Source organism: Dromaius novaehollandiae, chromosome 2, assembly GCF_036370855.1.
Source record: "Dromaius novaehollandiae isolate bDroNov1 chromosome 2, bDroNov1.hap1, whole genome shotgun sequence".
NCBI classification, from domain to species: Eukaryota; Metazoa; Chordata; class Aves; order Casuariiformes; family Dromaiidae; genus Dromaius; species Dromaius novaehollandiae.
Genome location: NC_088099.1, coordinates 9,217,785 through 9,244,179, shown reverse-complemented (window position 1 = coordinate 9,244,179; position 26,395 = coordinate 9,217,785). Strand labels below are relative to the sequence as shown.

Genomic DNA, 26,395 nt, shown 5'->3' with positions numbered 1-26,395 from the left:
ACTCTACTATACTTAGATCACGTTAGTATATTTTTTAGAAGGACTTTTGACATAAAAGACTAAGTGCCATGTTCAGAAGCTAGACATGGAGTGGTTTTGGCTCTCACTGCCAGGCAGGTTTCCAAATAACCAAGTCATTTCTGAAAACGGCATTCAGAACCTTTTGCTAATTTACCCTCTTTGGGTAAGAATAAACGTATTTTGCCAGTGTTGCAGGTTAAGCAAGCCGGGCAGGGACCTGTGACAGCTGGGCTTGATTTTCAGATGTTTTTAGTCAACTTCCTATGACCCTGAGCATGTCCTTCAGTGTTTCTGTGCCTCAGTGCTCCTCACTGCATGGGTATCCCTCACTCTTTTTACTTGGACTATAACCTTTTTTGCACAAGGGCTGTCTCACTGTGTCTGGCCAGTGTCTAGCAAGAGGGGATGCATTTCTAGTTGGAGCCTCTAGTCACTAACATACAGCCAAAAACCCCTGGCAGCAACCACTGCTATATGCACTCTGTCTTGCAAGATGCCAACAAGAAGGCTGGAAAATATCCTCCAAGAAATAACACTGGCATGTTGCACCCAATCAATTGCAATAACTGAGGGCAGTATATTATGGGCTGCTATTATATTTTTCTAGTAACAAGAGCAGCAAAGCACCTTCAGCGTGGCCAAAATGTATTTGCCATTAAGTACAAAGAAAAGAAGAGATAGGCATAACTCTGCATGAGTGGTGTATGCAATTCAGTCTTTACGGCTTGTTTTGACATCAGGTACCATACTGCCTCCCCGTGAAAAAGGACGACTGCTCCTGCGATCTGAGGGGCCGAGAAGAGAAAATGGGAAGCCAGATTCAAAGCTGGCAGGAGTCATTGCAGCTCAGAGAAAGCATTCATAACCCGACCTGCTTCTCACATCACGTTCAGGCAACGGTTACTGTTTTCAGGACAGATCAGACAACTGGGCTGTTCTGCAGTATCCAGCACTGGCACCTGTGTTTATCCTGGTTTTGGTCCACTGTTACGGGAATGTTGCAGAATCGCATTGAGATTTTCAGAAACCTGAGCTAAAACCCTGTATCAGAACCACAGACTAGAGGAATACAGGAAAAGCCTAATAATTGCAAAGTCTAATTACAAGGTAATGTGGCGCTTGAGCATAACTGATAAGCAGTTAGAGACTAGACTAACGAGCAGGCCATCTGTCATTCACAAGAGGACTAACAAAAGGCGTGCGCAGGACACTTGTGATATTGTACGGAGGAGGATATGCAAACGAGGAAATGTCCAAATACAACATGTAAAGATACACAGTATAAAATGAGCATAGTACAGCTGATAATTGGAGCTTGCATGCATGCTTAGCATATGGACAACATAATTATAGTTGTACAGTTAAGGAAAGTTCACAATAGAGGATGATAATAGAACAACGCAGGGTACAATGTACTGAATGATGAATAAAGAGATGCAGAAGATGAGGAATTGAATAGATGTGTCTGGAAGAGAGCCACTGCTTGGATTTGTGGTTGGATTACTGGGCAAGGTGGATGTCATGGTGTACTATCTGATTGCCAGTAGCATCTCAAACATCCTATGCTGTATATCTACTATATATACTGCTGAGCCTTCTTCTATACTGTCTTGAAGACATAAACCTTCACAATAAATCCAGGGTTAACATATGCTACAGGGCAAGTCTAAGCAACAGCGATCTTTGGAAGAAGTGGAAGAAAAAACAAACTCTGGAGTAATCAATCCTGGTCTATGAATGTATTGCCCCGCTCTAGAGCACTCTTACTGATTCACTGACAATGATGACTGCAACAGTGGAAGACACCGAAAGCAGCAGCTGACTAAACAAAACGTTCTTTCCTCTCCCTAAACCACCAGATAAAAATGCAAAATGGAATTTGAAATTACAGCAGCATCACAAAAATTTAGGTGGTTCAGACAAAGTTCCATTTTTGGCTCATCTTTCACTTTATGCCAGTAAATTTAATAGCAGTTCCAATAAAAAGGATGCAAACATATCCATGAACCAGCCTCAAGTCACTATCGAAAGCTTAGGGAAATCTTGCAGTCTTTGATTTGGAAATGTTGTTATGTCAGCTTTGAGCCTGATTATCATTTTCTTAGCTCCTTTGAAATCAACAGAATGACATAGCTATTGATTGGAAATATGTTATTTCCACTTGCTCACCCCAAATCAGAAAAAATGCTTAAACATCAGCGCATCCCAGCAATTTCAGTGAGCTTTCAGTATGGTTTTAAGTGCTGTCCTGAATAGAGGTAATTGTTGGAATTTTAACACTCGGTCTAAGATTTGCTGAAGTCAAAGGAAAGACTTTGTTCCTTCAGTGAATTAGAATCAGCCCCTCACTTACTTGAAAGAACACAGATATTTTACTGGCTGAACTATTGTGGAAGAAAATCACTCGGATAATTCAAACACTCTTAAACAGGCAACATGCTTCGTCTTTGGTGAGGCTATCAAACTCTCATCTTCTGCAATAATGAAGAGGGAGAAAAAGGAAGGAAATGTAGATTTGAAAGGAGCCAAAATGATCGTATTTTGCAGTCTGGCTTGCAGCTCTCTGAATGACCACAGTATTTTGATATATAATTAACAGCAGAAGAAGGAGAACAAGGATATACTACAGCTAACTAGATTTCAACAACTGTGCTGATTCCCCACAGAGCTTAAACTCATTTTGCCTATTCAGTCCTACTTTTAAACATACAATTTTTCTGCTGAGCCTTTGTAGCACTCTTGTTGCACCAAGTTTTACTAGTTTGGCTAAGGCGTTTTCAGAGTCTTTCATTTGCATTTAAAAAACTAAGAACATTAGAACAGTAGGAATGTGTGCTTAGGAATCAGGGCTACTGGTCTTTCATCTCAGTTGTCAGTGATCTTAATCAAGATTCTGTCACTTACCCAGCTACAGAGAGCTGTGAAAAGCAACTATAATGCAAAAACATAATTAATGTTGTAAAATGGCTTTGGTCCTTTAATGAATGGCATTGTAGATTAGAGTTTTGCCCTTAAAAGCTAAGTTACCCTGGGATAAATCTAGAGAATTTCATTGGCTTCATGAAATTTCTCTAGATATAGTAAAATCAGAATGTGTGGCATTAATAGTACAGCAGCAGGACAAATCCTTCTAAAATATCAATACAGGTTTGCACAAAACTATTTTGTATTTTATCCTTTACAGAAATAATACTTTAGTAACTTCAGATCAAGCAAGGCGGATTGATGATAAGTTGCACTGGAGTCAGCAAGAGCACGCAGGAGGAGGGTGAATTTAAAGCATGACACTACTGGACTCTTAATAAAAGTGTATATGGTGCCAGTGTGTGATCATAACTGGAAAAACACAGGAATATTGTATTTGCGCAGAAGACTGCAGTTTTGTGGAAAAAACACCTTAAATCCATGAAAAGCTGTATTCATCAGAGGGTGAGGTAATAAACAGTTTCATGAAGATACTTCATTCTCAGTTCCCACAAAAGTATGTTTAACTCATTATCATTCCCTCATACCCAACCAAACAAAAAATTAGCAGCCAAGGTCTCAGTAAAGCACCTCTTCCCTCATTAGGGCCATTAGGGACATCAGTGCCTAAAGAAAAATGCTAAACAAACCATTCCCACCCGCAAGCGCAGCTAATATTCCCATTCTCATTCTTCACAAAGAGCGGTTATGGGGAGCAGCGTCCCTCCGGAGTACGCAGCCTGAGAAAGAGCTCCTGCCTGACGGCAGGTGTGTTTGTGAAGAGGCATATTGTTTGCAGTTGCCTCTCCACCAGAAAAGCGTAGCTGAATCGGTGGGAGAAGCCAGAGACAGCTGTGCTGAGGGCGACTGGGGAACGTGTTAATTCAGCACAGCCTTTTAACGCTCTCTCTTTTCATTGCAGGTATTAAAATCATTCCCAATGGGCATAACAGACAAGGAAAGCCAAACATGGGTAAGGACTTGATCCAATTCCCCACTAAATTCAAAAGAAAGACTAATAACTTAGCTAATAATAGAAGCTGGACTGGAACATAAATAAATGCCATACCAGAAATCGTCTTATTCCAGCCAAAGCTTCTTCAGACTGCAGCAAGTTGCAGCGGGAGTGGGAATCCACGTCCACAGAACAGATCTACTCCAGCAAATACTGCCTGCATTAATTCCAGTATTATTCTCTTTTCCCCTGACTAGAAAACGTACAGCAACATAGGTTGAAAAGGGCACATGGCCGGCGTGCAAGGACTGGCCCAGCTGTTGCTGGACCACTGTTTTGCTAGTTGCTTAGCAACACTTCACCCCTCTGAAGGCAAAAAATGTTTTGATGAGGGAATAGAAACCAGAAGATTTGTTTATGTAAAATAATGCCTGTGATAGTGCTCCAACCGCTTCTTCCAACCACCTGCTCCATCGCCTACCGAATCTGGGAAGCTCTTTGGGACAATGGCTGCAGTTTTCACTGCACAGCCACGAACTCAGGGGGAATTCTCGCATAAAAAATAGTAACAGAGCAATGTTGTTTGAATATTTAATTTCAGGAACAAAGGACGGGACAGAAGGAGTAAAGAAGAAAATAAAAAGAAGGACCCAGAGAACAAGTAAGTGATGGGAAGACATTGCAGCATGTTCAGGTCTAACTCACCAGTTATCCATTTAGCCTCCGGGTCATGAATTTTGAAATCAGCACTGAACAGATCTTCCACCGTTATCTTCTTCTTCTGAGACAAGCTGTTATCTTCAACTGTAAAACATTTGAAAGCAAACAGCTTTTACTTCTAATTTGAGATGTATCTGAAAATACAGCATCTATGAGTGCCATATCATATCTTCTTTGGAAATGATCCACATGAAGCTTTCTGCCTTGCATAGGCCCCTTTACACCGTCAGTGTTATAAAAGGACTACCTTGTAGTTCACAGTTTGAAACCATGTTACTATTACCTCCTGGCTTTTTAAGCCTGGACAAAACAACTACAAAAAGACCAAGATATGGTCCAAAACACATATTTTTTGGACAGACACTGATAAAAAAAAGATTTTTTTAAAAAATGTGGAAAAACAGCCATAGCCCTACAGAATTCTGACTATTCGGAAGGATATTAAAATTATTCTAAACATTAGGACTGTTCTAAAACTACTAGTTGAAGCAATAGAAATGAAAAAGTAACCTAGCTTTCAGAATTTATATTTTTATTTCCTTAAAAATGTCACACAGGACTGGACTTGCAGATGTATTTAGCCTTCTAAGGCTGCAGATGGATTATTTCAGGAATTTGCAAAAGACTTCCAATGAGAATCCGACACTTAACTGCATAGATATTTTTGAAAAACCTGTGAGACATACCCCTAAATCCTAAGGTGGTGTATATCTGGCCCGCAATGATCTTCATTTTTAGCAAAAGGATATACCACTTCATTTGCAAACACAATAGCAGCATACAAACTTGGACAGCTTTTTAAATTGAAGAACCAGACTGTGATTTTTCAGATTCTGGAAGATCCACTGGTAATGAACAGTGTCCCTCATTTCATCCACCCTGCTTTATTCTATTCTGTAGCACACTCCCTTTCCCCTGCAATGATATACTTAATATATCCCTTTCCGCTGTCCTTCATGCAGCCATCTTAAAGTCTTATGCAATATAGAAACAACAAGAATACAGATATCAACATGTATACAACTATTTGATGACAATTTCAAGATTGAAATTATGGGTACTTATTACAAAAACCAAAGAATAGTAGAAAGTAGCTCATGGGGTTGCAGAATTTTTAAGCAAGCTGTTAAATGAGTCACATCCAACCACACTCTGAGATACAATAACAGGTATGTTAGGGGAGTTTAAGCTTAAAAGTCTTGCTTTCTTTGGCACCACCTTCAAGGGTGCTCTTAGACATTTTCCATCCTGGAAGTCTTCTGGCCGCAGCGTGCAGCGTCACACGCCACACGATAATCCAGCGGAGCAGGTCCTGCTTCCGCTTGCATTTTCTGTGACTCAGCCAGCGACTGCCAACAGCTTCCTCAGGCAAAGCACAATCTGAAGAAAAGGCAGAACTGATCTCTCTGTTGGTATACATATTACTCTTACAAGAAAATCAGTCTTATCTAGGATACCGCTGAGACTTAATACTCGTGAGCCTAACTCAATAAAACCAAGGAACAAAATTAACCACTTGATGTTTAGCACAGGTAGCCTCTTTCCTGTAGCAAAGTGTCTTCTTATTTGTATCACCTCTTCTCTGTTATACAACGGTCATATAAACACAACAGAGGTTCTTGGGCCTACAATTGAAGTGTATATGTTAAATCAATGGATTCTTGGGCCTTACAGATGAAAAGCGTACATATTACATCGCAGAATCCTATATTGGGCATTTAGTTAATATGAAAATGGATTTTCATTTTGTCAAAAGCAGAAACTTTTTGGAGAAAAACTGAAATCCACAATTTTCTTTTTGATTAATATATCCTCTCCTTTTTTTTTCCTGCCTGTATTTTTTTGTGTGTGACAAGCAGTCACTTTTTATTAATAATTTGTTTCGAACATTCAATTTTTTTGCTGAAACATACTTTCATGGAATCTTTTCAATCAACCTTAAACATGTTTGCTCCTTAAAGAAGCAGATTAAGCCACATTCTAAGTATTTCCACAGCTGGTCTCTGTGCTTCAGTGTCTCTCATCACTACAGCACCCTAGTGCCTGAGGTCTACTGGTATCACGCAGCCTTAAGTATCTTTAACATTGTTTAGTACTAAACTTTCTACAGTGACTGAACACACTGGTGATTAGAAACAGTGGAAACAAACTCCTTGCAGTTTTTTTTTTTTTTTTTTGAGGGGAAAAGTCTATTTTATTTCATTAATCTGAAGCTCCTGAGCTACCTGAAAGCACTGAAAGTTAACTATGAAAAATGTCTTGTTCCACTAAAAGGTGTTTTAATACAAATTATTATTTTTACCATAATATAGCATAGTCTTAAATTTCCATATTTTTAAGCCTGATTGAGCTTTCAATCACACTGCTCAATTTGGCTTCCAAAGGAACAGAACAAAACACACTAATACAAATCGCCTGCCAAATCCCTCTATGCAGCAATGTTATGCCAAGTTCTTCGGCATAATCTTATTTATTAAAAGGGAAAATATAGGTGAGAGGAACTCCAGGAAACTGTTCCAGTTAGTTCCCACCATGGCGCAAGGTCCTTGCACTGGGGACCCAGCGAGCTCAGGCCGTGCAGAGCGCGACTCTCGCAACCCGCTCGCTGCCCCAGGCTTACAGCTGGCTCAGGCACCAATTCTCAAGAAGTCACACCAAGGAAGAAACTATCTCCTAATACTGACACCCTATTCCCCCGGCACAGACATAAGGACAGATACAACCGAAGCTCTGTGCTGGAGCTTAGGGAAGGGGCAGGGTGGGAAGCTGTTCTCGTTCACTCTTTCTGTGCAGGACACAGACAGCCAGCATTGGGTTGGTCCCTCTCTACCATCGTGGTAGCTCAAACCCCTCTTAAAGGGCAGCAGGAAGAGGGAGAGGTAGTAACTGAAGCACGCACGCACATCAGCCTCCCTCAAGCATGTTTCTCTTTTGAGATTGTTACTGTCTCCAGCAAAATAATAGCTGCAATAGGGCCTGTAATATACCATGGACAACATTAATCTCTGTCATAGGGCTGGGGAGAAAAAAAAAAAATCAATCATTTTTAGTGAAAATTTCAGATTTACTGATCTCTCATCTAACACACAGGTCAGTTGGAGCATTCCTTAAGAATGCCTTCTCCATTTCTCTGACCCCCGTGGAAACATTTGAGGAGGAAGAAATGCAATTTTAGGATCTCAAGCTGCCCACGCTGTCCTGAGTCGGAGTCTCTGAGCGTGCCTTAGTGTGTCTAAGCCAGCTGGTGAGCACAGGTTGTGTCCACACACAACTGCAGAGACCTTGGGGCTTCCTTGGGTTTATGGAGGCAGAGGATGAAGTATGTGCCACCACCTCCTTCGCCCTCATATCTCCTCCACAAGAGGACCCAGATGCCACATGCCAACCAGGCGCTGACTGCACAGCAGCAGACAAGCAGTACAGATGATCAAAGAACTTGGGACTTGAGTGTCAAGTCAACACCCACTGACACAACTTCACAAATATATGCTGAGAAAACAAAGTGAAAACTTCCTCTGTTTTTTTTTTTTTTTTTATTTAAAAACATTAAAGGCATGGCAGGAACCTTAAGTGGGTCAGAGTTTTTAGGTTCATTTGTCTGCCCCTCTTCCTTGAAGTCGGCCCAACCAGAAGGACACGGGTCAAATTGAAAAGCCTTGCTCTCCAGAACACTAATTGGAATAAAGACCCACAAAACAGAACAAAAGGGAGAAGGGTTATAAGCAGACCTCCCTGTCTGTTTTGCCTTTGCAATACCTTTCCTTTGAGCTTCCTCTCGACTCCAACAATGCTCAGAGGCTGCTTGATGGCTAACAATTTTTCAGTCACCTTTGGGTGCCCACCTTTCTTTCCATCATCGCTAGGGCTCAGCTACAGGTCCATGTCATATGCTTTTCTCACACATCTGTATGTGTGTGTCGGTGAACATGCACCTCTATATGGGCCTGACCCAGCTCGCCAGACACTTCCTTCACACCGCACCACGCTTGCTTGATCTCTAGGCAGACCCCATCCCCTTTTTCCCTCCAGTAGACCTCACTGCACCCAAAAGGAAGTGTCCAGGACAAGGCAAACAAGCAGCCTGTCTCCTTTTTGTCAAGTCCCGCTTTTTAAATGGTGTATAATACACAGTAATATATAAAAATTATGAATAAACAAAGTAAACACTTGCACAGCTGGTCACAGAAGGATATTTCCTTGCTAATCCTGAGTGGCAAAAGTCACACTGAGCTCACTGGGCAATGCATTTGGCTGTCTGACAGTGTACTGTGAATTAATACTATACAGTGACTACCTTCAGTACCATTTCTGTGAAAAATGTTTCCTCAAATTTTGTTAAAATTTTAATATGGAATTAGATGTTCTTTCTTTTTTCAGCTAAAGGTCAGATTTGAAAGGAAAAAACTTGATATATATCTCCTCAAAGCTTTAAATATGACGAAGAGAGGTGCAGAAAGTCCTTGCTTGCCTCACTTTTTGAATGGAGGGCCCTAGACAGCAGCCTTTTCCTAAGGAAAATGTCTAATGGAATTTGAGGAGTTTTGCATCAAAATTTCTGAAGAATTTGGCACTTTGTTTAACTTTGATAGGGGGGTGTGTGTGCACATAAATATTAACTTTTGCATGTGTTTATACAAATACACACACAATACTTCTAGGACAGGACTCATACAGTTATCACATATTGCGACAAGTGAGCAACCATCAGTTAAAAAAGGCTCAGTCCCACACTTTTGTCATTTATATGTTAAGCCTCATATTTTTCGAAGGTGGGAGGAATGGTAGGACTCACCTACACGTGACAGACTCCTTCAGCGTAGGCAATTGCATGCACGCAGTATACTACAGTGTAATTAAACACAAACTCTCACCAGTTATTGCTTCTCTGGAAAATGCTGTTCCAGACTATCGAAAGATGTACAAATCATAGAAATGATGAAATTTTATTAGGGTTTTATAAAACAAGACCAAAGCATTAGCTAGCAATAAAGCACTGCTATTGTAATTACGATGTCTGCTGAATGCAAAGAATGGTGTTCACAGTTTATGAGCTAATCTTGAGCAGAGTGAGTGTCTTCCTTCTAAGAAACTCAAACTAGTAGGAATTTCAGCCTTTCTGAAGCTGAATCCAAAGTTAAAACCTTTTTTAAAGGTGTGAATTGATTTGCAAAAGAAACTCAAGGAGATACATAAATCCCTTTTCCTCAGTTATTAAATAGCTTAATCAGTATCTGCTCTGTTTAGCAGACCTTTCCCATTTTCTATTCTACCACTCACTCTTTCTTTTGCAAGAGACTCCCAGACTTTTGCAGTGGAGGGGAAACCCAGCACTGTGATGCAAGATATGGGTCCAGCTAACCACTTTTCTTTGTCTGAACATGGGTTGCAAGCCTGCACTCTACACTGTATCCCAGACGTGCCCCAAATTACTCTCTTCAGGCATCGCATGATGTTCATCACTGGTGTCAAAGCATCTGCACATTGCATGCCTTAGCGTAGCACTGAAAAATAGGCCTTCAAATCAATGGCAAAATACTGAAAGAAGAATGGCTTCCAAGCCAGTGAGATGGCCACTATAGACAGGTATTAGTGGGGAAATCAGAGATAAAAGGAAAAGGGATATAGTGCTAGCAGGAAGGTGTCGAGTCAAACTCCAACACTGTCACCAGAAGAAAGACTTAAAAATTGTAAAGTACTGTCAAGCATTTTGCTCTACTCATGCCAAATTTCATCACCCCACCTGAGACATTTTCAGTTAGGAAGGTTTTTTTCCAATGCTACTCTCACACTTGGCAGCAGCTTCTCATGAACATTCACAGAACTGCTTTGCTGCCTTCCTTTGCTGTCCCTCTGTCCTTTCCTCTGCTCTAAATCAAATATTTATCACTTATTTTTCAATTTGGCTGCCAAAGGATAAACATATCTCCTTCCAGTGAACTATTTTATGCCAGGTAAGTGCAGACTCGTCTTCCCCTTCTGGACAGGCTCCTAGGTTTTCCCCACTGCTACCTTGTTGGGAAGTACTATCTGCAGTTAGGATTAGCAATGCAGTGCTTGTTACGTTTGCCAAGCCAATCTCAATGTCTCAATGTCTCACTTAACACCGGCTGGCAGGCAATGCCTGTGAAATGAGCCTCCCATTACCCCATGCCATAGTGTGTCCTTGTAACAAGCTGCAGGGCCAGTGGCCCAGGAGAAGACTGAACTCTGCTGCTGCCAAGCCACAGCAGCAACTTAAACTATCTGATTTTATCCTTGGCAGAGTCTCACCATGAAGCAGTCTGGATCCATAATAAAAACAGAGACAGTATCGAGCTCAGAGTTTCTTGTATTCACATGTGGGAGAAGGTTCTGAAATATCAGCAGGAAAAAAACAATGCAAACCCAGTTTGAGCAAATCGGGTAATTGGAAGTCTCAGAAACCATGAATAGAAAATTTAGAAAAGAAAATGACATTGGGTATTCCAAAGATTTAAACACAGAGACTCTCCCAAAGGTGCTATTTGAAGCTGTTGCTAAGCACATACTAACAACTGTGTGATTTATGTGTATACGTGTATATGCATGTACATCCCAAAGAGACTATGTGACTATGTCTTTGTGTATGCACACACAAATATAAACACACAAATGCACATGTGAATTTTATGTATAATACTGAATATGTGTATTTCATATTCCCATTTCATACCACATAAAATAGAAGGTCATCATAATAACTCATATTTACTTCTTTCTTTCAAAATTAAAGCACACTGCTTTAACTACACGGTCTCAATGCTGAGTAAAATTTTTCTGTCTAGGCACTTACCTCAGCAACACCGCTGCAGTATCTCTAGTCTCAACAGTCATTAATGGATTTTGTGTGTCATTTATTCTATGGACAAGTGGGAGCAAGATTCTGGAAAAGTCCTGCATAAAGTCTATGCTGAGCCCAGAATTAAAACCAGAGCTGCTAAATCTTCAACAGATTTTAGTCTGACTCCACACCATCTAACACCCTTGCAAAAAAAAAAAAACCCTTTATTTACAGGTGGTCATAGGAAAAGAAGGACTCCTGATTTAGACAGTATTTAAGACTGTGCAGGAATGTTTAAACTTCTGACCACATATCCATCTATATGGAAATCTGCTCTTAAGTGGGAGCTGTAACCCTATTCTTATTTATGCAGTCTGAACCACTTATCTGAACCACTGACAACTTCCTGAAGGCCCTAAATATGGATTTAGGAATCTAGGATTCGACCTTCATTTTTTGAAAAGTCTGAACTACCCTTCTGTAAAATAAAAGATAACATTTCCATACTTAATGGGGAAGGGACAATATTCATCATTGCAACTAAATTTTACCTGATGGGATTACAATCCACAGACCATGCCCCAAAACAGAGTGTACATTTAGATGAATGGTGGTGTCCAAAGGTGTTAAATTTGACCCTTACCAAAAGCAATTTAAAGAAAAACCTTAATAAAAGTTAAACTAATTTAATTACTGTCTGGCACAACAGTCAGAAGCTGCAAATGTACCCCAACTCAGCTGAAAATTCCAGATTCTACCCTGATAAGTTCTTTAATGCAGTTATATAATTTTAATGCAAGAGATAGGTCCCCATTGCATTTCAAAACAGCATCACTATAGTTAATGCTATGTCTATGTATATCAGTCAAGGACTTAACACCAAATCCTGCAGCACATTGAAAACTTCAGGATAGTAGGAAATAAATTGCACACAGCATGAAGTTAAATGACGAAAAAGATAACATAGGGATTGTTTCACTGATTTTCAAATTTAACTCAGTGAAGTCCTGTATTTCTTGCTTTATCACTGTCTACTGTACAGCAGGACTGTAGAATAAGAGTTGTGTCGGAGAAGATAGGCTACACTTGCTGAACTGTATGCCAGTTCATGTACTACAAGCTCTTATAAACTTCTTCCTTACAACTTACATCTCATCTTTGTCACTTCATCACCCTATGCCCTTCTTCTTCCTACTGTTTTCATTTCTCCCCGTCTCCGTTCCCCACCTCAGCTCAGTACTTTCTATCATGCTGTCCCCTAGGATCACTCACCTGCACTCATCCAGGGAGGATCCCTATTTCTTCTCTTCTAAACTTCTCCGCAGGGAACCTTCTGCCTTCTCCTATGGTTTGTAACTTCTAACCCTTTGTGATACTGAATTATTTTTCTATGCCTCCTCTTTCATTTGTTTGCCTTTTCTTACCCAAATCACAAGCTTTTCAAAGCCACAAAAGCCCGTTTTTTTCCACTCTGTAACTAGTCTCAGAAATGTACAAGGCTATATAAATGCATAATAATCAATAACCAGAATGATATCACATTAAAATTCAAGGCTACAACCTCAGTAGCTACTGTGAGAAGGAATTTACACAGGTTATGCATACAGGAGGTTGCTGAAACTTGGTGGTAGGATTAACTTACAGAATCTCTCCTTGGGAAGTTACTAATTATTTGCTCTCAAAAAGTGCTATCTAGCACATAGTTATCTGGAACTGATTGGTAAAGCTGAAGCATTAAGATCTGATTTAAAAGCAGTCAAATACACAGGCAAATGGGATGGGATTCAGGTGCCTAAACATAAGCATCTGGTGCTATTTTAGAGTAGTGTTATTTTAGCAGTTGATGCTGTGGGTATCTAAACTGACACTCCCCCTCTGTGTTTTAGCAACCAAGTTTCACTCTGGTGCCTTCAGTTCAGTCACCCTAGTCTTCCAATCAAAATGTAAAACTCTAAACCAATCTACCTGAGAGAGTCTTGAACTCAATGTCACATCAAGGTAAAGAACAGGAAGGATGATTACTTTGACGTTGACTTTGCAATCATTTCACAATCCCTTTGCCCTTAAAAGTGTGAAATTACAGAGGAAAACAGAAGGAAAGCGAGTTAAAGGTGATAAATACCTGGCGTCAGGAGTATAACAGAGGTGACAATCAGGGAGCAGATAACGAGAATAACAAGTAAGGCAATTGCAATTCCTTTCCAGTTTCTTTGTGGAGGATTACTCCCCACCAGCTCCTAGAAATATCAAAGGAAAGTGAACATTTAGCAAAGGCGCTGAGACAAGGAAACAAACAGCAAGGTATTCTTGTAAAAGCACACCATGTACTGCATGGCCATGACGGTGGAAGCAGGTAAGCTAAATACAGCTCATGCCATTATAATACATTGTGGTATTAATTGAATTCATCCCACATCAGATTACATGATCAACAAATGCAAGGGGTCAAACAAATGTCTGGTGTTTCACCTCTGAGATAACTTTTCCTGTGCAGGAGCAGGTGAAGATTGCTCAGATCCTTGGGGGACTGTCACTGCCAACAGCCGCTTCCCTGTGCCTCTAATTCCCTGGATTCCTCCTTTGGAGCAGAGGGATAAAATGGCAGGATCTGCCATGGGTTCCCCAGAAGCCTAAAGACTGCAGGAGCCATCACTCGGCATCCACTGCTTAGGACCACGTTTGATGTGCACACACAGTGAAAGATAGCTAAAGGTTAGACCAGAAGGCAAACACGAGGCACATCGGTCTGCAAGCAGCCAGGACCAAGGCTCTGGGTGAGGCAAAGGACGCACGTAGGATACTCAGCAGCATGACCCACACTTCCCACCGCTTCCTCACGTCCAAGCTCCAGTTGCCTGCACCAGGACTCATCTGAATTCACTTATCGAAAGGTGACTGACTACCTCTCCTCATTAAGTCTGAGAATAAAGTATTACAGTAATTTTCAAGAGACTTTCATAATAGGATGCCAGAGAGGAATATGGGAAGATAAATAATTTACCAGAGCATGTATAGAGATTAAAAACCAAGGAGGATATCCCCACAGTGACCTTTTCTCTCTCTCCTCGGAAAACCTCACACCTCCCTCAGACCACAGCATTCATATGTTGGTAGGTCTAAGGACGTGGCGACATGCTTCATGTCTAACATATACATTATATTTAATCATGCCCTAAAACATTAGAATAAAAGCTCCAGCACTATTCACTAATTGGTTTGACTTGACTGTGGTTGTACCATATGTTTTGTCTTCTACCTGTATAGCACCTCTTCTCTCGTGATTGAGGTTTTATGAAGTGCTGTGTTTACACTCACAAGATCTTAAATATTTATTGCACTTTATCCCTGTCTTGCTTCTCACAGGATTTCCCTTAGCACTGTACATTAAATCTGACTTCACGCATGCATTGCAGCATCCACACGAACTGTGCAAAATATCAGTGGACTCCACTTTCTCGGAAGGCTGAATTCACTCAGCAGAGGTGGTCTCACGGCCTGAACAACTCCAAATGCTCCTCCTCCCTGTCAGCATCACTGATTCAGGACTTTTGCTTCATTTCCTATGTTATTAGGGATGCTGGGTCTAAGACAGTTCCTGCTGGTATTTTTTCAATAATTTTTTCTTTTTCTCCCTTTTTTATTTTTCTCAGGAAAAAAGAAAGAAAGAAAGAAGCCTTGTAATAGGTCCAGTTCTTCTGAAACCCAGAGGATAATTTCACTTCCCATAATGTTTTTTTTATACATGAACATGACCTGAGCAGGGAGTTGTGGTAAATGTCAAAGTTCTGATATCAGGAAAACACTGGGAAAATAATGTGAAAAAATATTTTTCCATTTTTTCCATATCAAAAATCTATTTTACAGAAAAAGATATTATTGGGTCCCTTTTCCTATGCCTTTTGGGATCTAGCCTAGCTGGAAAAGGTTATGAGTGAGCACTGGAGAGCTAAGCTGTGAGTCATTAAACATATAGAGGTGACATCTTTAATTTTATTGTTTATTTTAGTTCTAGTTCTAGCTGACAAGAGGGTTCTTTTCCTTCTGGTAATGAGGAGTGAAATTTAATACCCCTGCTTCTCCTTGTTTTTCCTTCAGTTGCACTTGGCTTTGTATTTGAAATGAAAAATAATTAGAAGGAACAAATTTATAGTTTATTAATCTTACTGGTGAAAAAAATCTTAAAAGTAGGTCAGGAGCCCTGAGAAGTGCAATTTTGCCAACAAGTGAAAAGTGGAAATATAAACCATGGCATTTATAGAGCACCTTCATCCTAAGCATCTTTACAAATATTAATGAATCTAATCTTACAACAGCTTTGTGGTCCCCATTTTTCAGGTGGTGCATGAAAGCTCAGAAGAGAGTCTGTGGCTTTCCCAGGGTCACATACAAAACAGAAATAAATCCAGGAAACGAACTCAGGTCTTGTTACTCAGTGGCAGAAATATTTTTTCTTTCACAATAAGGCACAGTGTAACCTAAAGGGACAACAGGAAAAATGAGGAGAAAGCACCTGAAAAAACACAGTGCTTCTACCCAACCACTTGCCAAGTCCTAACAGCTTCTCATGGGCAATGGGGTAGGAGAAAGATACAGACAACACCACAGGCCTGACAGAAACACTAAGTAGAAAGACACAGGAGGAAGCAATATTCCACCTATAAAAGATATCTTTTAGCTACAGAACCCTTTAGCTTTTATGCTAGAGATAACTTTCCCTGGTTACTTCAGAACAGTTATTCCAGTTCCAGCTTTCCATCAGACATGCTCTACTCTCTCCTTCTACTTTCTGCAAGACTTATACCAACCAGTGTCATTGATGGGTTCTTCTTGCCAAAGGTTTGAGCAGGACTAGGCAATGAAATATCAAAGAATGTGCCCGAGTTAGTCTTCATTCCTATGTCACCATACAGTTTGCCTATCTAATAGAAAAATCAGTTCTGCAAGTGCAGGTTTCATACTTCTCAACAGCTTCTCAAGAATAGAATGACGGTATCCAGGTATCTGTAGGGCAAACTTACTCGGATAAACCCCACCCTCAATAAAAGGGCAACGTGTTACAGTCTTGCCCCAGGAGTACTCTGGACAACAAACCACAGCACAAAAACCATATGCTCCTGATTGCAGACAACTCCTCCTCCAGCACAGAGCTGGGGGACAGAGCAGCAGTATGGGATTTTCCTACTTATGGAGTCATTGCAGAGGAATATTTGTTCAACCACTCTTGCTTTATTCACTATGGACCAGCCACAGGTTTGAGCAAAAGAATAGGGAGAAGAGGCATCAAATAGGATGCACACTGGAGACTTCTTGATGTAGCCTTGATGTACAATGAAATATATGCCTCCTGTCTGCCTTTACAATTTTTTTGGTACAATTATAAAAAGAAACAGAAGTTTGTCATAGTTATATGGTAAAGGATTTCAACAAACCCTACTATGTTCTACTCTTCTAGTTTATAACACAGTTGCAGGTCAGAGCTGGAAAGTTTTTGAAGCAAAAGCTGAATTTTATGTTCAAATGAAATGATGGGAAAATCTTTGTCAGGACCCAAGCGAGGCTGAAGATCCTGTAGGCAATTTAAAATCTAGCACGACAGCATTTGCTTAGCTATGCCCATAACCCCCTACCTTTCTGCATGTGAATCATAATTTGCTTGTGCAAATTAGGTACCTAATAAGCTGTCACACTGTTTCTTCTGGCAAGTGTTAAGGAAGCAACGCGTCATACACATCTCTGCAGAACCCGATGCTGAAAAGCTTTGGCCCTTCAAATCTTAGGTCTAGTTACACAGTTGAACTGTAACTCCCAGTTTCTCCTCCAATTGCCTAGATATTAAAAATGTCTACAGATTGCAGATGATGAGCTATATCGCTGACCTCCCCAGTTCTGGGACCTTTATATGAGAATTATGTATCAGCCACACCATGGGAACAGCAGTCCTGTGACAGGCAGCCAGCCAGGATCAGGGAACATACACACACACACGTATACACGATACATAGATACAGGGGATATAGCTACACACACACGCATGTACTTCCATATTTATACGTCAGACAAGGTCCCAAGGCTGGAGAGAAGGAGCTGTGCTGCCATGTAAATGCATGAAATGAGGTATCACGGCAGGGGAATATGAGAACCTCCCCCCCCTCCCCGATCCCCCCAAAGAGTCTAATCTCATTTTGAGCCTCCCAGGGCTGATATCAAGTGTCAACTTTAACTTTAAATTAGTCTTGATGCTCCCATGAAAGACACAAAATAAATGGTATTTAGGGCTAAAATTTTTGCAGTATTTGGTTTAACTTCAGTTCTCAGTAGACTGTGGTCAAAATTATTATCTTCCAAACCTCGGCATGATAAAAACCTTCAAGTAAAGAGATATCTCTACTAAAAAGCAAACAAAAGCTCCTAGACAAGCAGTTTACAATAGCTGACTGTTTTTGATTTAATGACTGTTTTTCAAAATAATAGAATAATGCAGAATAGAGGGCAAGAAAAAACTTTTTGTTAAAAAATCAATACAGTAGTTTGAACTGAACATTTAGAACACTGATTTTTCCTCCTCATATAGAATCAGTTTCTCTAGCTAGGAAGACTATGTATCAAAAGCTCATAAAGGACACATTCCTGAAAATAATCTAACAACCTCACCCAAATGGTTAGGAGTTATAAAAATGAAAAAAAAATGGTTCAGGGACTTGAATTAGATTTACAAACCAGTTCAAAAGATCAATAAAACCTTGCATTCAGTGAGGTTTCCCCATCTGTGGGTCCCAGGGTGATAGTTGTTCACGTAGACATTTGAACTTTCAGTACATCGGTATTTTCTCTGAATCCATTATCATATCATAATCCCATCAGTTCTTTAGTTATCCGATCAATATGTGAGGAAAATCATGATAAACAAGACTGGGAAATTCTAATACATCAAGAGGAGGAAAAAAAAAAAACAACTTCAGGTTTTAATACTCTGCAAGGAAGCTAAAAGGACCATTTTTATTTTACTTTCAAAATTCCATCAGGAAATTTTCCCTGATAAAAAGCAAGGTGAGATAAATGACATTTCAACCAAAAGGTAAACAGCTTAATTCTTTCCACAGGCTTGGAAAGTAACTTTTTTGTTCTTCTCACTCATTTGAAGTCTCTTTTGATGGAGTCACTTACTCTTATAGCAGATCTGCTGCAAACACAGTATGCCATATATATGTTAGCACAAAAAATCTTAGGTCTCTCCTATCTGTATTTTTCTTAATTCCACAGAAATGTTGCTGTGTAACTGTGCCCAGCTCTTCTTCAAGGAGATTACAGCCTCTCTACCATTTTCTGACACCCATGAGCTTGGCAGCAAACTCCCATTCCTTAAAAACAGGTTCCCACAAGCAGGTAGCAACTACATATTCATATTGCTTCAAGAAGGTATCCCTGCTTTGGAAGAACCCCAGGAGGTGTTTGATTAAGCCCCAGGCAGGTACAGATTCAAGAAGGTAAATAATCCTGAAACAGCAGCGCAAAGCGTTTGTTTTCAATCTGCAGTACAAAGGTATAATTTGTCCTTTCCTGGAAGATCCTGGTATGCAGATTTAAATACAGACACCCCTCATTAATCATGGCTGTTAATCTTGAAGATATCGCTTCGTTTTTAATAATGAAATCTGACAACGTATTATCCAAATGAAAACAAAGCAAGCACACAAAGTTTTTGCTCTAGCAACATGATTCTGCTGACATTATCATAAAAGGAAACGTTGAAAAAAAGTCAGTCATTCGAAGGAGTCACCTGCTCCCTTCCGCTCATGGTGAAGAACGAACACAAAATCTGAACGACCTCTGCAAGCAAGCTAAAAGCCCTCAGCCTGTTTTTCTCCTTTTTTCCTTTGCAGTTTGTTTTACACACACAGACGCTTCTTTCTCTTACATAAAACCTTAATTGTTTTAGGATTAGGAAAGTAAAACAGACGTTACCACAGGTTTTAAAATAAGCACACTTCACTGATGCCTCATATTAAAAACTATAAATGTTATCACTTTTGTCTCCATTTATGATTGAAAAATAATGTTGCCCCCCTGTGAAGTTGACTTTGAAGCCATAAACCAGACATCTACAGTATTTTAAGGCTCTAAACTATGGATCTGTGATGACATATTTTCCTGCCTGTGAAAGAATCACTGTCCTGGCATGTTATGGATGAAGGCTGGAAATGCTCCAATCCAAGATGCTGTCAACAAAATTATTTCTGGCATGTTTATTTGAAACCTGCCGAAAGGCTGCCAGCTAGGTGGCCATATTAGAATAAAACATCTTCTTAGAACAGAAAGTCTTCCAGCACAACTTTTTTTTTTTTTTTTTTTTAAACACTCATGTCAATATTGCTACATGAGACAAAGTCAATATAAGCATCGCTTGTTAAGTACTGGTATTATTTAAGGAAATGTTGGTCATGGACCAGCATCTCTTAAGTATCCATAGTGCATGGGTCACAGTGGGCCTCTTAGTCCTTTTCAAGAAGGGGTTGCCACTTTTGTGCAATAACAACAGAATCTAGATGTATCATACTGCTCCTTTCGGACACATTTACCACTGGAGTGGATCACACTGTATACCTGGGCCACTGCAACAGACTTTCACCTCCTTCTTCTGTTAACCTAGCTACCCTCTCCTGACAGCACTAATTTCACCCAGGGAAATTCTCCCAGGGAACAGGTTCCCCAGCAATGCCTCTTTCAGAGTCCTCCTGCAAGCAAAGGCTTAAAAATAGGGCCCCAGGAGACATCCTACCTGGTATCATTCACTTAAAGACCATACAAGATATGTAAACTGATCTGCATCTGTGGGAAGTCTCACAGGTGCATTGCTACACATGCATGTAGGAGACTGAGCTCTCCTCTCACTTATACAGGTGTAAATCAGAATAAATAAATAAATAAATTAATTAATTAATTAAGTGATGGATACTGGTATGAAACAAAAGCAGGTGCAACTCCTTTTATTGGCTTCAGGGGGGGCAGAGTGGGGTTTATAGCAGCAGTTTTGTCGAGCTTCCTGAACTGCCACGCTTGCAAGATCTGCTTCCTGAATTGCTGATTTGCTTCTAAAATTTTAATTAAATAACCTGGATGTGACCTGAAATGCTATCCCCATAAACACAGTAAATAAACAATCTTCTAGAAAGCTTGCAAACACTCAGCTAATGCAGGAATATGTATTCTACCTCCATCTCTCACGCTACCTTATTCTGAATTAAAACATTTGTCTCCTGACCCACCATACAGAGTGCAACGTCTCTGGCAAGTCATTTCATTGATTTCAGAATATGGCCCAAAATAAAAACATTGCTTAGGAATTATGGCACATCCTAGGAACACTGTTATCCCTGGTAAAACTCCTGTGCTGTTCAGTGGAAAAATATTCCTGCTGTTAATTAGTTTCTTATAATACAAAATTGCTGCAGATTGCGACTGCTAAATAGTATTACAAATGAGGTTAGGAGTGGGTACCCCATACTGGTAGGTTATTAACCTTGTGCAGCAAAAATGAAATATTAATCGCAATGATGATGGCAGTAAGTCTGTGTGTGTACAGCAGTGGTTACAGTGGGAGGTTTGCTGAGGCCACTGGTTATACTGCCGATCAATACTGCCCCATTGCACTCCTCTACCTGGCTGGCTCCATCGCCTTTTCTGTCTTAAATTTAGGACATAGGATCTTTGAGGGCAAGAATCGTTTTTGGTAGTCTGCCTGGCACAGTGCAAAGCTCATTGATGACTATAGCTCTTAGGAAATATCATAATGCAATAACACTCAGCTCTGGTGAGGCCACATCTGGAGCACCGTGTTCAGGTCTGGGTTCCCCAGTACAAGAGACATGGAGCCACTGGAACGAGTCCAGCGGATGGCAACTAAGATGATGAAGGGACTGGAACATCTCTCTTATGAGAAAAGGCTGAGTGAGCTGGGCCTGTTCATCCTGGAGAGAAGAAGATCGAAGGGGGATTTTATCAATGTGTACAAGTGTCTGAAGGGAGGGTGTAGAGAGGATGGGGCCAGACTGTTTTCAGCGGTGCCCAGCAATAGGAGGAGAAGCAACAGACATGAAGTGAAACACAAGAAGCTCCATCTGAACATGAGGAAAAGCTTCTTTACTGTGAGGGTAACAGAGCACTGGAACAGGTTGTCCAGAGAGGCTGCGGAGTCTCCCTCCTTGGAGATATTCAAAAGTCGTCCGGACACAATCCTGTGCAATGTGCTCTAGGTGACCCTGCTGGGGCAGGGGGTTGGACTCGATGATCTCCAGAGGTCCCTTCCAACCTCAACCACTCTGTGATTCTGTGAAACAATAATAAGCATATATATGTATCTTTCTCATCTCTGAATACAAGTTGAGTCACTTTCCAGGGTTTTTTATTTACTTGCTTATGAAGGTGTCCTTTCCTTCTCTTCCCTGCTTGCCTCCCTCTCCTCCTCCTGCAGACGACTGAGAGCTGTGCTCCAGCTCAAGTGTAATGTTGGATAGGAAATCGCTTTGGGTTAGGAGAGGCTACTTCAGACTGAGCTGATCGGATGAAAAAGATGACACTTTGGGGGCTTCAGTGAGAGAAAAAAGAGCTTAGGCTGCTTTTCCAAATGAGGCATCACACATACATGGGCTACCCTGCAAGAGTCCTCCAGCAGGATTCAGAAGGATAAAAACATCCTGCTTGTTGCAGAGATGAAAGACAACTACCTTATGCTTTTCTTCAGCTACTAGTGATAAATGATGCTTTTCCTTAATAAGGAGCTACAACTTAATAACAGCATCAGTGCTGTCTGCTCCCAGCATTGTGAGAAAAAAATCTTCTAGCCTGCACACCTGCAACACAATATCTTACCCTTCGCATATGAAAAGCTCTTTAATAAATGTCTTTAAGCCACTCCTTCTGGTCCTCTAGCTATGTCTGCTCTCATAATTTTCTGCCAAGTGCAGATACACAAATACTTTGAGGGTGAGCATTAACAGAATGTTTGAGAATGAGCAAGAAAAAAGGCTGCATCTGTAACATTCACCCCTTTGTAAAAATAAATCTTGCACGTTTTATGCTTTGATAGAACTTTCAGTCTTATATGTTTTTGTTACAAAACCAATAGGAGAAAACGAACACCATCTGCACCTTACACCTAACTGTTAACTTTAACAGATGATGGGTCTTCCACAATTTTAGTGCAGAAGGCACCAGATCCTCAGCTAGCAATGACTGCCACAGATCATTGCCTCCACTGGAGCAAAGCCAATATGTGTCAGCTACAAATGAAACCTAGAGCTACTTCTAAATTAAAAAAAAAAAAAAAAAAAACTGTAAAAATATCTAAATATAGGATTATCTGGAATTCCTGGCCGTACGGTACTGTAGAAATGGATATTTAATAACTTCACATCATTTTTACGAGCATTATGATGAAGAGGTTTTGGATCCTCTCCAGATCTCGTAGCACTAAAAGATTAATTTAGCTTCTCTATATTTTGAAATGGCATCTCACATGACTTTTGTACCTGAGTATAGTGACCACACTAACATTTTCCTACCCCTTTGCAAAATATAAATATGCAACATTCCTATATGAACCATTCTGAAATAATTCCTAGCATTTTGGGACAGAGTGAATAAGTGGAATTTCCAGAATAAGTTAGAAGTTTGAACCTGGACTCTGAAAATCCCACCAGGAGTCTATTCTCAAGGTGACAAAATTTCAAGCTCCAATCACCAGTTAGGCCAGAAGCAGTAAGCGTGGCTCCAGCCAAGGACATGATCATCTTGTGACTCAAGTGCAGGAGAAAGGACATAGTACAACACACAACATGTGTGATTAGAGATACATTTAGGCAAGAACTGTGATAGCCTTGATTTATTCATCTTCTTCACCTTATTCATCTTCTTCACTTTCCCACCTTCAGTTTAGTTCATTCATCTGTTGTAACCTAGATGTTTTTATAGCTCCTGGCACAGTGGGACTCCAATTCCTCACTGGAGCCCAAAGCTGCTACTGTAATTCAAGTGATAATTAAAGATCCATTCCCAATAGTGACAGACCCTGTAAAATCAACAGCATTTCTTTGATTTTATTTCAGTGTTTGATATAAGCACACACATTTATCTGCTAAAACAGAAACAAATCCTCCTCTAGGATGAAATATCTGCCATGGCGCTTGGTTTGATGCTTTGAATTTTCTGTGTCTGTGTTCTGAACAGATCCATGAACAGACTTGGCAAGCCCAAATGCTACAGATTATATCACTGATCCCCAGGACCTCTGTATCTCACAGCAGTTGTTTTGCTCCAGTTTTGCCACTATAATGTTCTGGAAGCTTTGCACCTCCTCCAAGCTGAGCTGAGATGGTCACCCAAGCCTTGAAACAGCTCATACCCATCAGAAAGCATCTGCAAAGGGTTATGCTGCCAAAGCTTGCTAGGCTACCATTTCTCTACTCTATATCTTGAAGAACAACGATCTCAAGAAATATGAAAAAAGCTTTTCTGCAAGATTTGAGAGCTCAGAGAAACAGCCTCTCAAGTCTGTCCCCTCCCTAATTCCAACAGAAAGCCATTCTGCTTACATTTGTAAAATGGCAATTACAAGTTTTAGAGAAACTGTGTTCCTAAAAAAAAAAGGGGGGGGGGGGAATATCATTCCACTTGACTCTGAACACCAAGGAAGAATTTGTGATAAGTGAAATAGTGAGGTGTTTAATCTCCCTGGGTAAAAAGACAGCATTAGAAATTCTGTTTAATATTATATTTTCCTAACTCATAGGCATTTTTTCCTGTAATTTAATTTCTAAGTAATGTCTTTCTAAACATTACAGGAGGGAAGACATGAAGTGAACAAAATTTAATTCCTAAATAATTTGTTTCTGAACAACCTGAGAAACAGCCGTGAAGAGAGCAGAGTTTTCACATTGAGGAGCTGCGGAGACAGCCAGAAGGGGTTTGTTTGGAATACGTAAATGGCGTGTACAGCAGGTGGGAAGAAAACAGGTTTATCAATTTCATTTTGCATCCTTCTGAGATGTCTATCAAACTCAGGATGTAGAAACTGTCTTGCGTGCTAAGAAAGTAAAAATTACCTTGCCAGGTTACTTGCAAACACATCTGTGATACAGTAATTATTACACAAATTCATGTGTGGATTAAAACAGCTGGGGGTTAGGGAAGGGCCATTCTGCATTGGCCAATGTACCTAACGCTCATTAACACTCAGCAGAGCTTAGAGCACCTATGGAAAAAAGAAACAGAAAGAAATATAGAAGAACCCTCAGTATCACCTGCCATGCCGACCAGTACCTACTGTTACTGGCTCAAATAAATTAACTGTTTTTTGTTCCAAATATGTTTCTTTCATCATCAGTTCCTACAAGACCATGGTGGATTGGATTGTCAGAGGAAGGGCTTAGCCGATACGAGGGGTGGTTGGGGTGCGACAGCAGCAACAGAAGGTACCGCGGCTGCTGGGAGCCCTCAACCAAAGCAGGTCAGAGACAGGCAGCAAGCCCTGAGTCCTGGAGTTACAAGGGGAGGTGAGAGGCACAGTCAGACCAGTGGGCAAAACAATGATGTGGGATCACAGCGAAGGTAAGGGGAAGCTGCAGTGTTAATTCAGGACCTTTTTTAGGGGAAGAACATTTGATCAGAGCCTATAGTAATAGGATTTTCAAACTAATGAAAATTAACCTGAATGTCCATTAAGAGAGACAAAGTAAGCAGTTTTTACTCACTGAATAAAGTCCAAACTAACAAAATAGATGTAATGACACAATCTGATGCATGCACACTAAAACAATCTCAAACTTCAGTAAAGAACCAGTAAAAATCACAGATTTCTTTCCCAGCAGGATTCTAGAGATGTTCTGCTCCACTGAGATTAAACTATCATGTTAAATAACATAGCAAATGTTGCTCAGCATTACAAATGGTGATTTTGTTTTTGATGAAATGATCATTCTTATTACACAGGAACTTGTGCTTTACATAAAGCATCATTCACAAAAAAACCCCCACATTTCCCTTAAGTAAACCTTAAGTATCTCAACAGAGAGAAAAATTCCTTCTCATTTGAAGCCAGAACCCATCCTTACTGACATCAGTAACAACATTCTTAGCAGCATGCCTGAGTCCTTTAATTTTTTTCCATATAATATGAATTAATCAGATTATGATGCTGTATTTCTCAAGCTTCTAAGTGTCCTATTAAAATCAAAGTATAGCATAGGAGGCATGTAAAATGAAAACTCCAGAGTTATTTGGGATTCTAAAATTCACAGATTAACGTTATACAACTTTTATACAATTTATTTCAAACGCCAATCGTTTGGTGTTTTAAGAAATACAAATTGTTTGATGTACAGAGGTTTCAAAGAGTTTCAAAAATTGTATTATTCATTTTTGTAATAATACTTACACAACATGCTACTTATCTTACAACTTTATCTTTAATAGAATCTTCATTTTCTGCTGTTTCTAGGATCAAAGGCCAAAACACTAAAGTCATATATGATGTTTTGGGCTCTAATGCTCTGTTCCATTCTGTAGCACACAGCCAAGATTTTCATGAAAAAATAAAGAGGGAATTTGCTTCTTTTGGATAAATTTTAACAAAGTTGAACACTGGAAAAGCAATGTGTAAGTGTGGGTTTGCTGCATCTGTTCACTCTGAGATGTATCTTACCTGTTTCCAGTGTTCTTTATATCTTTAAATGGAAAGATACATAGGCAGTTTGCAGAGTAAGATCCAGAATGAAGGCTTTTCTCTTCCAGCTAAGACCCTTTCACTCCAGCCTATTCAGCCAGGATCTGTTTTACTTCGTCTCTCTGCCTCTCTGATGCCCTGAATCTTTTATTCCTGGTTTCACAGCTAAACAGAAACCAGTAAATAAAGCAAAACCTATTCTCTAGTCCCAAGGCCAATT

General features: G+C 40.2%; 1 protein-coding gene across 4 annotated transcripts in view; it reads right to left on the bottom strand.

Annotated features, from left to right (window-relative positions):
* DPP6 (dipeptidyl peptidase like 6) overlaps positions 1-26,395 on the bottom strand; it is a 582,220-nt gene that overhangs the window by 174,466 nt on the left and 381,359 nt on the right. For all 4 annotated transcript variants that reach the window (XM_064505741.1, XM_064505742.1, XM_026097080.2 and 1 more), the window contains exons 2-3: positions 13,582-13,696; positions 4,646-4,744 (exon numbers count right to left, since the gene is read on the bottom strand). In XM_064505741.1, coding sequence (XP_064361811.1) covers positions 4,646-4,744; positions 13,582-13,696 — 214 coding nt within the window. The remainder of the gene's footprint in view (positions 1-4,645; positions 4,745-13,581; positions 13,697-26,395) is intronic.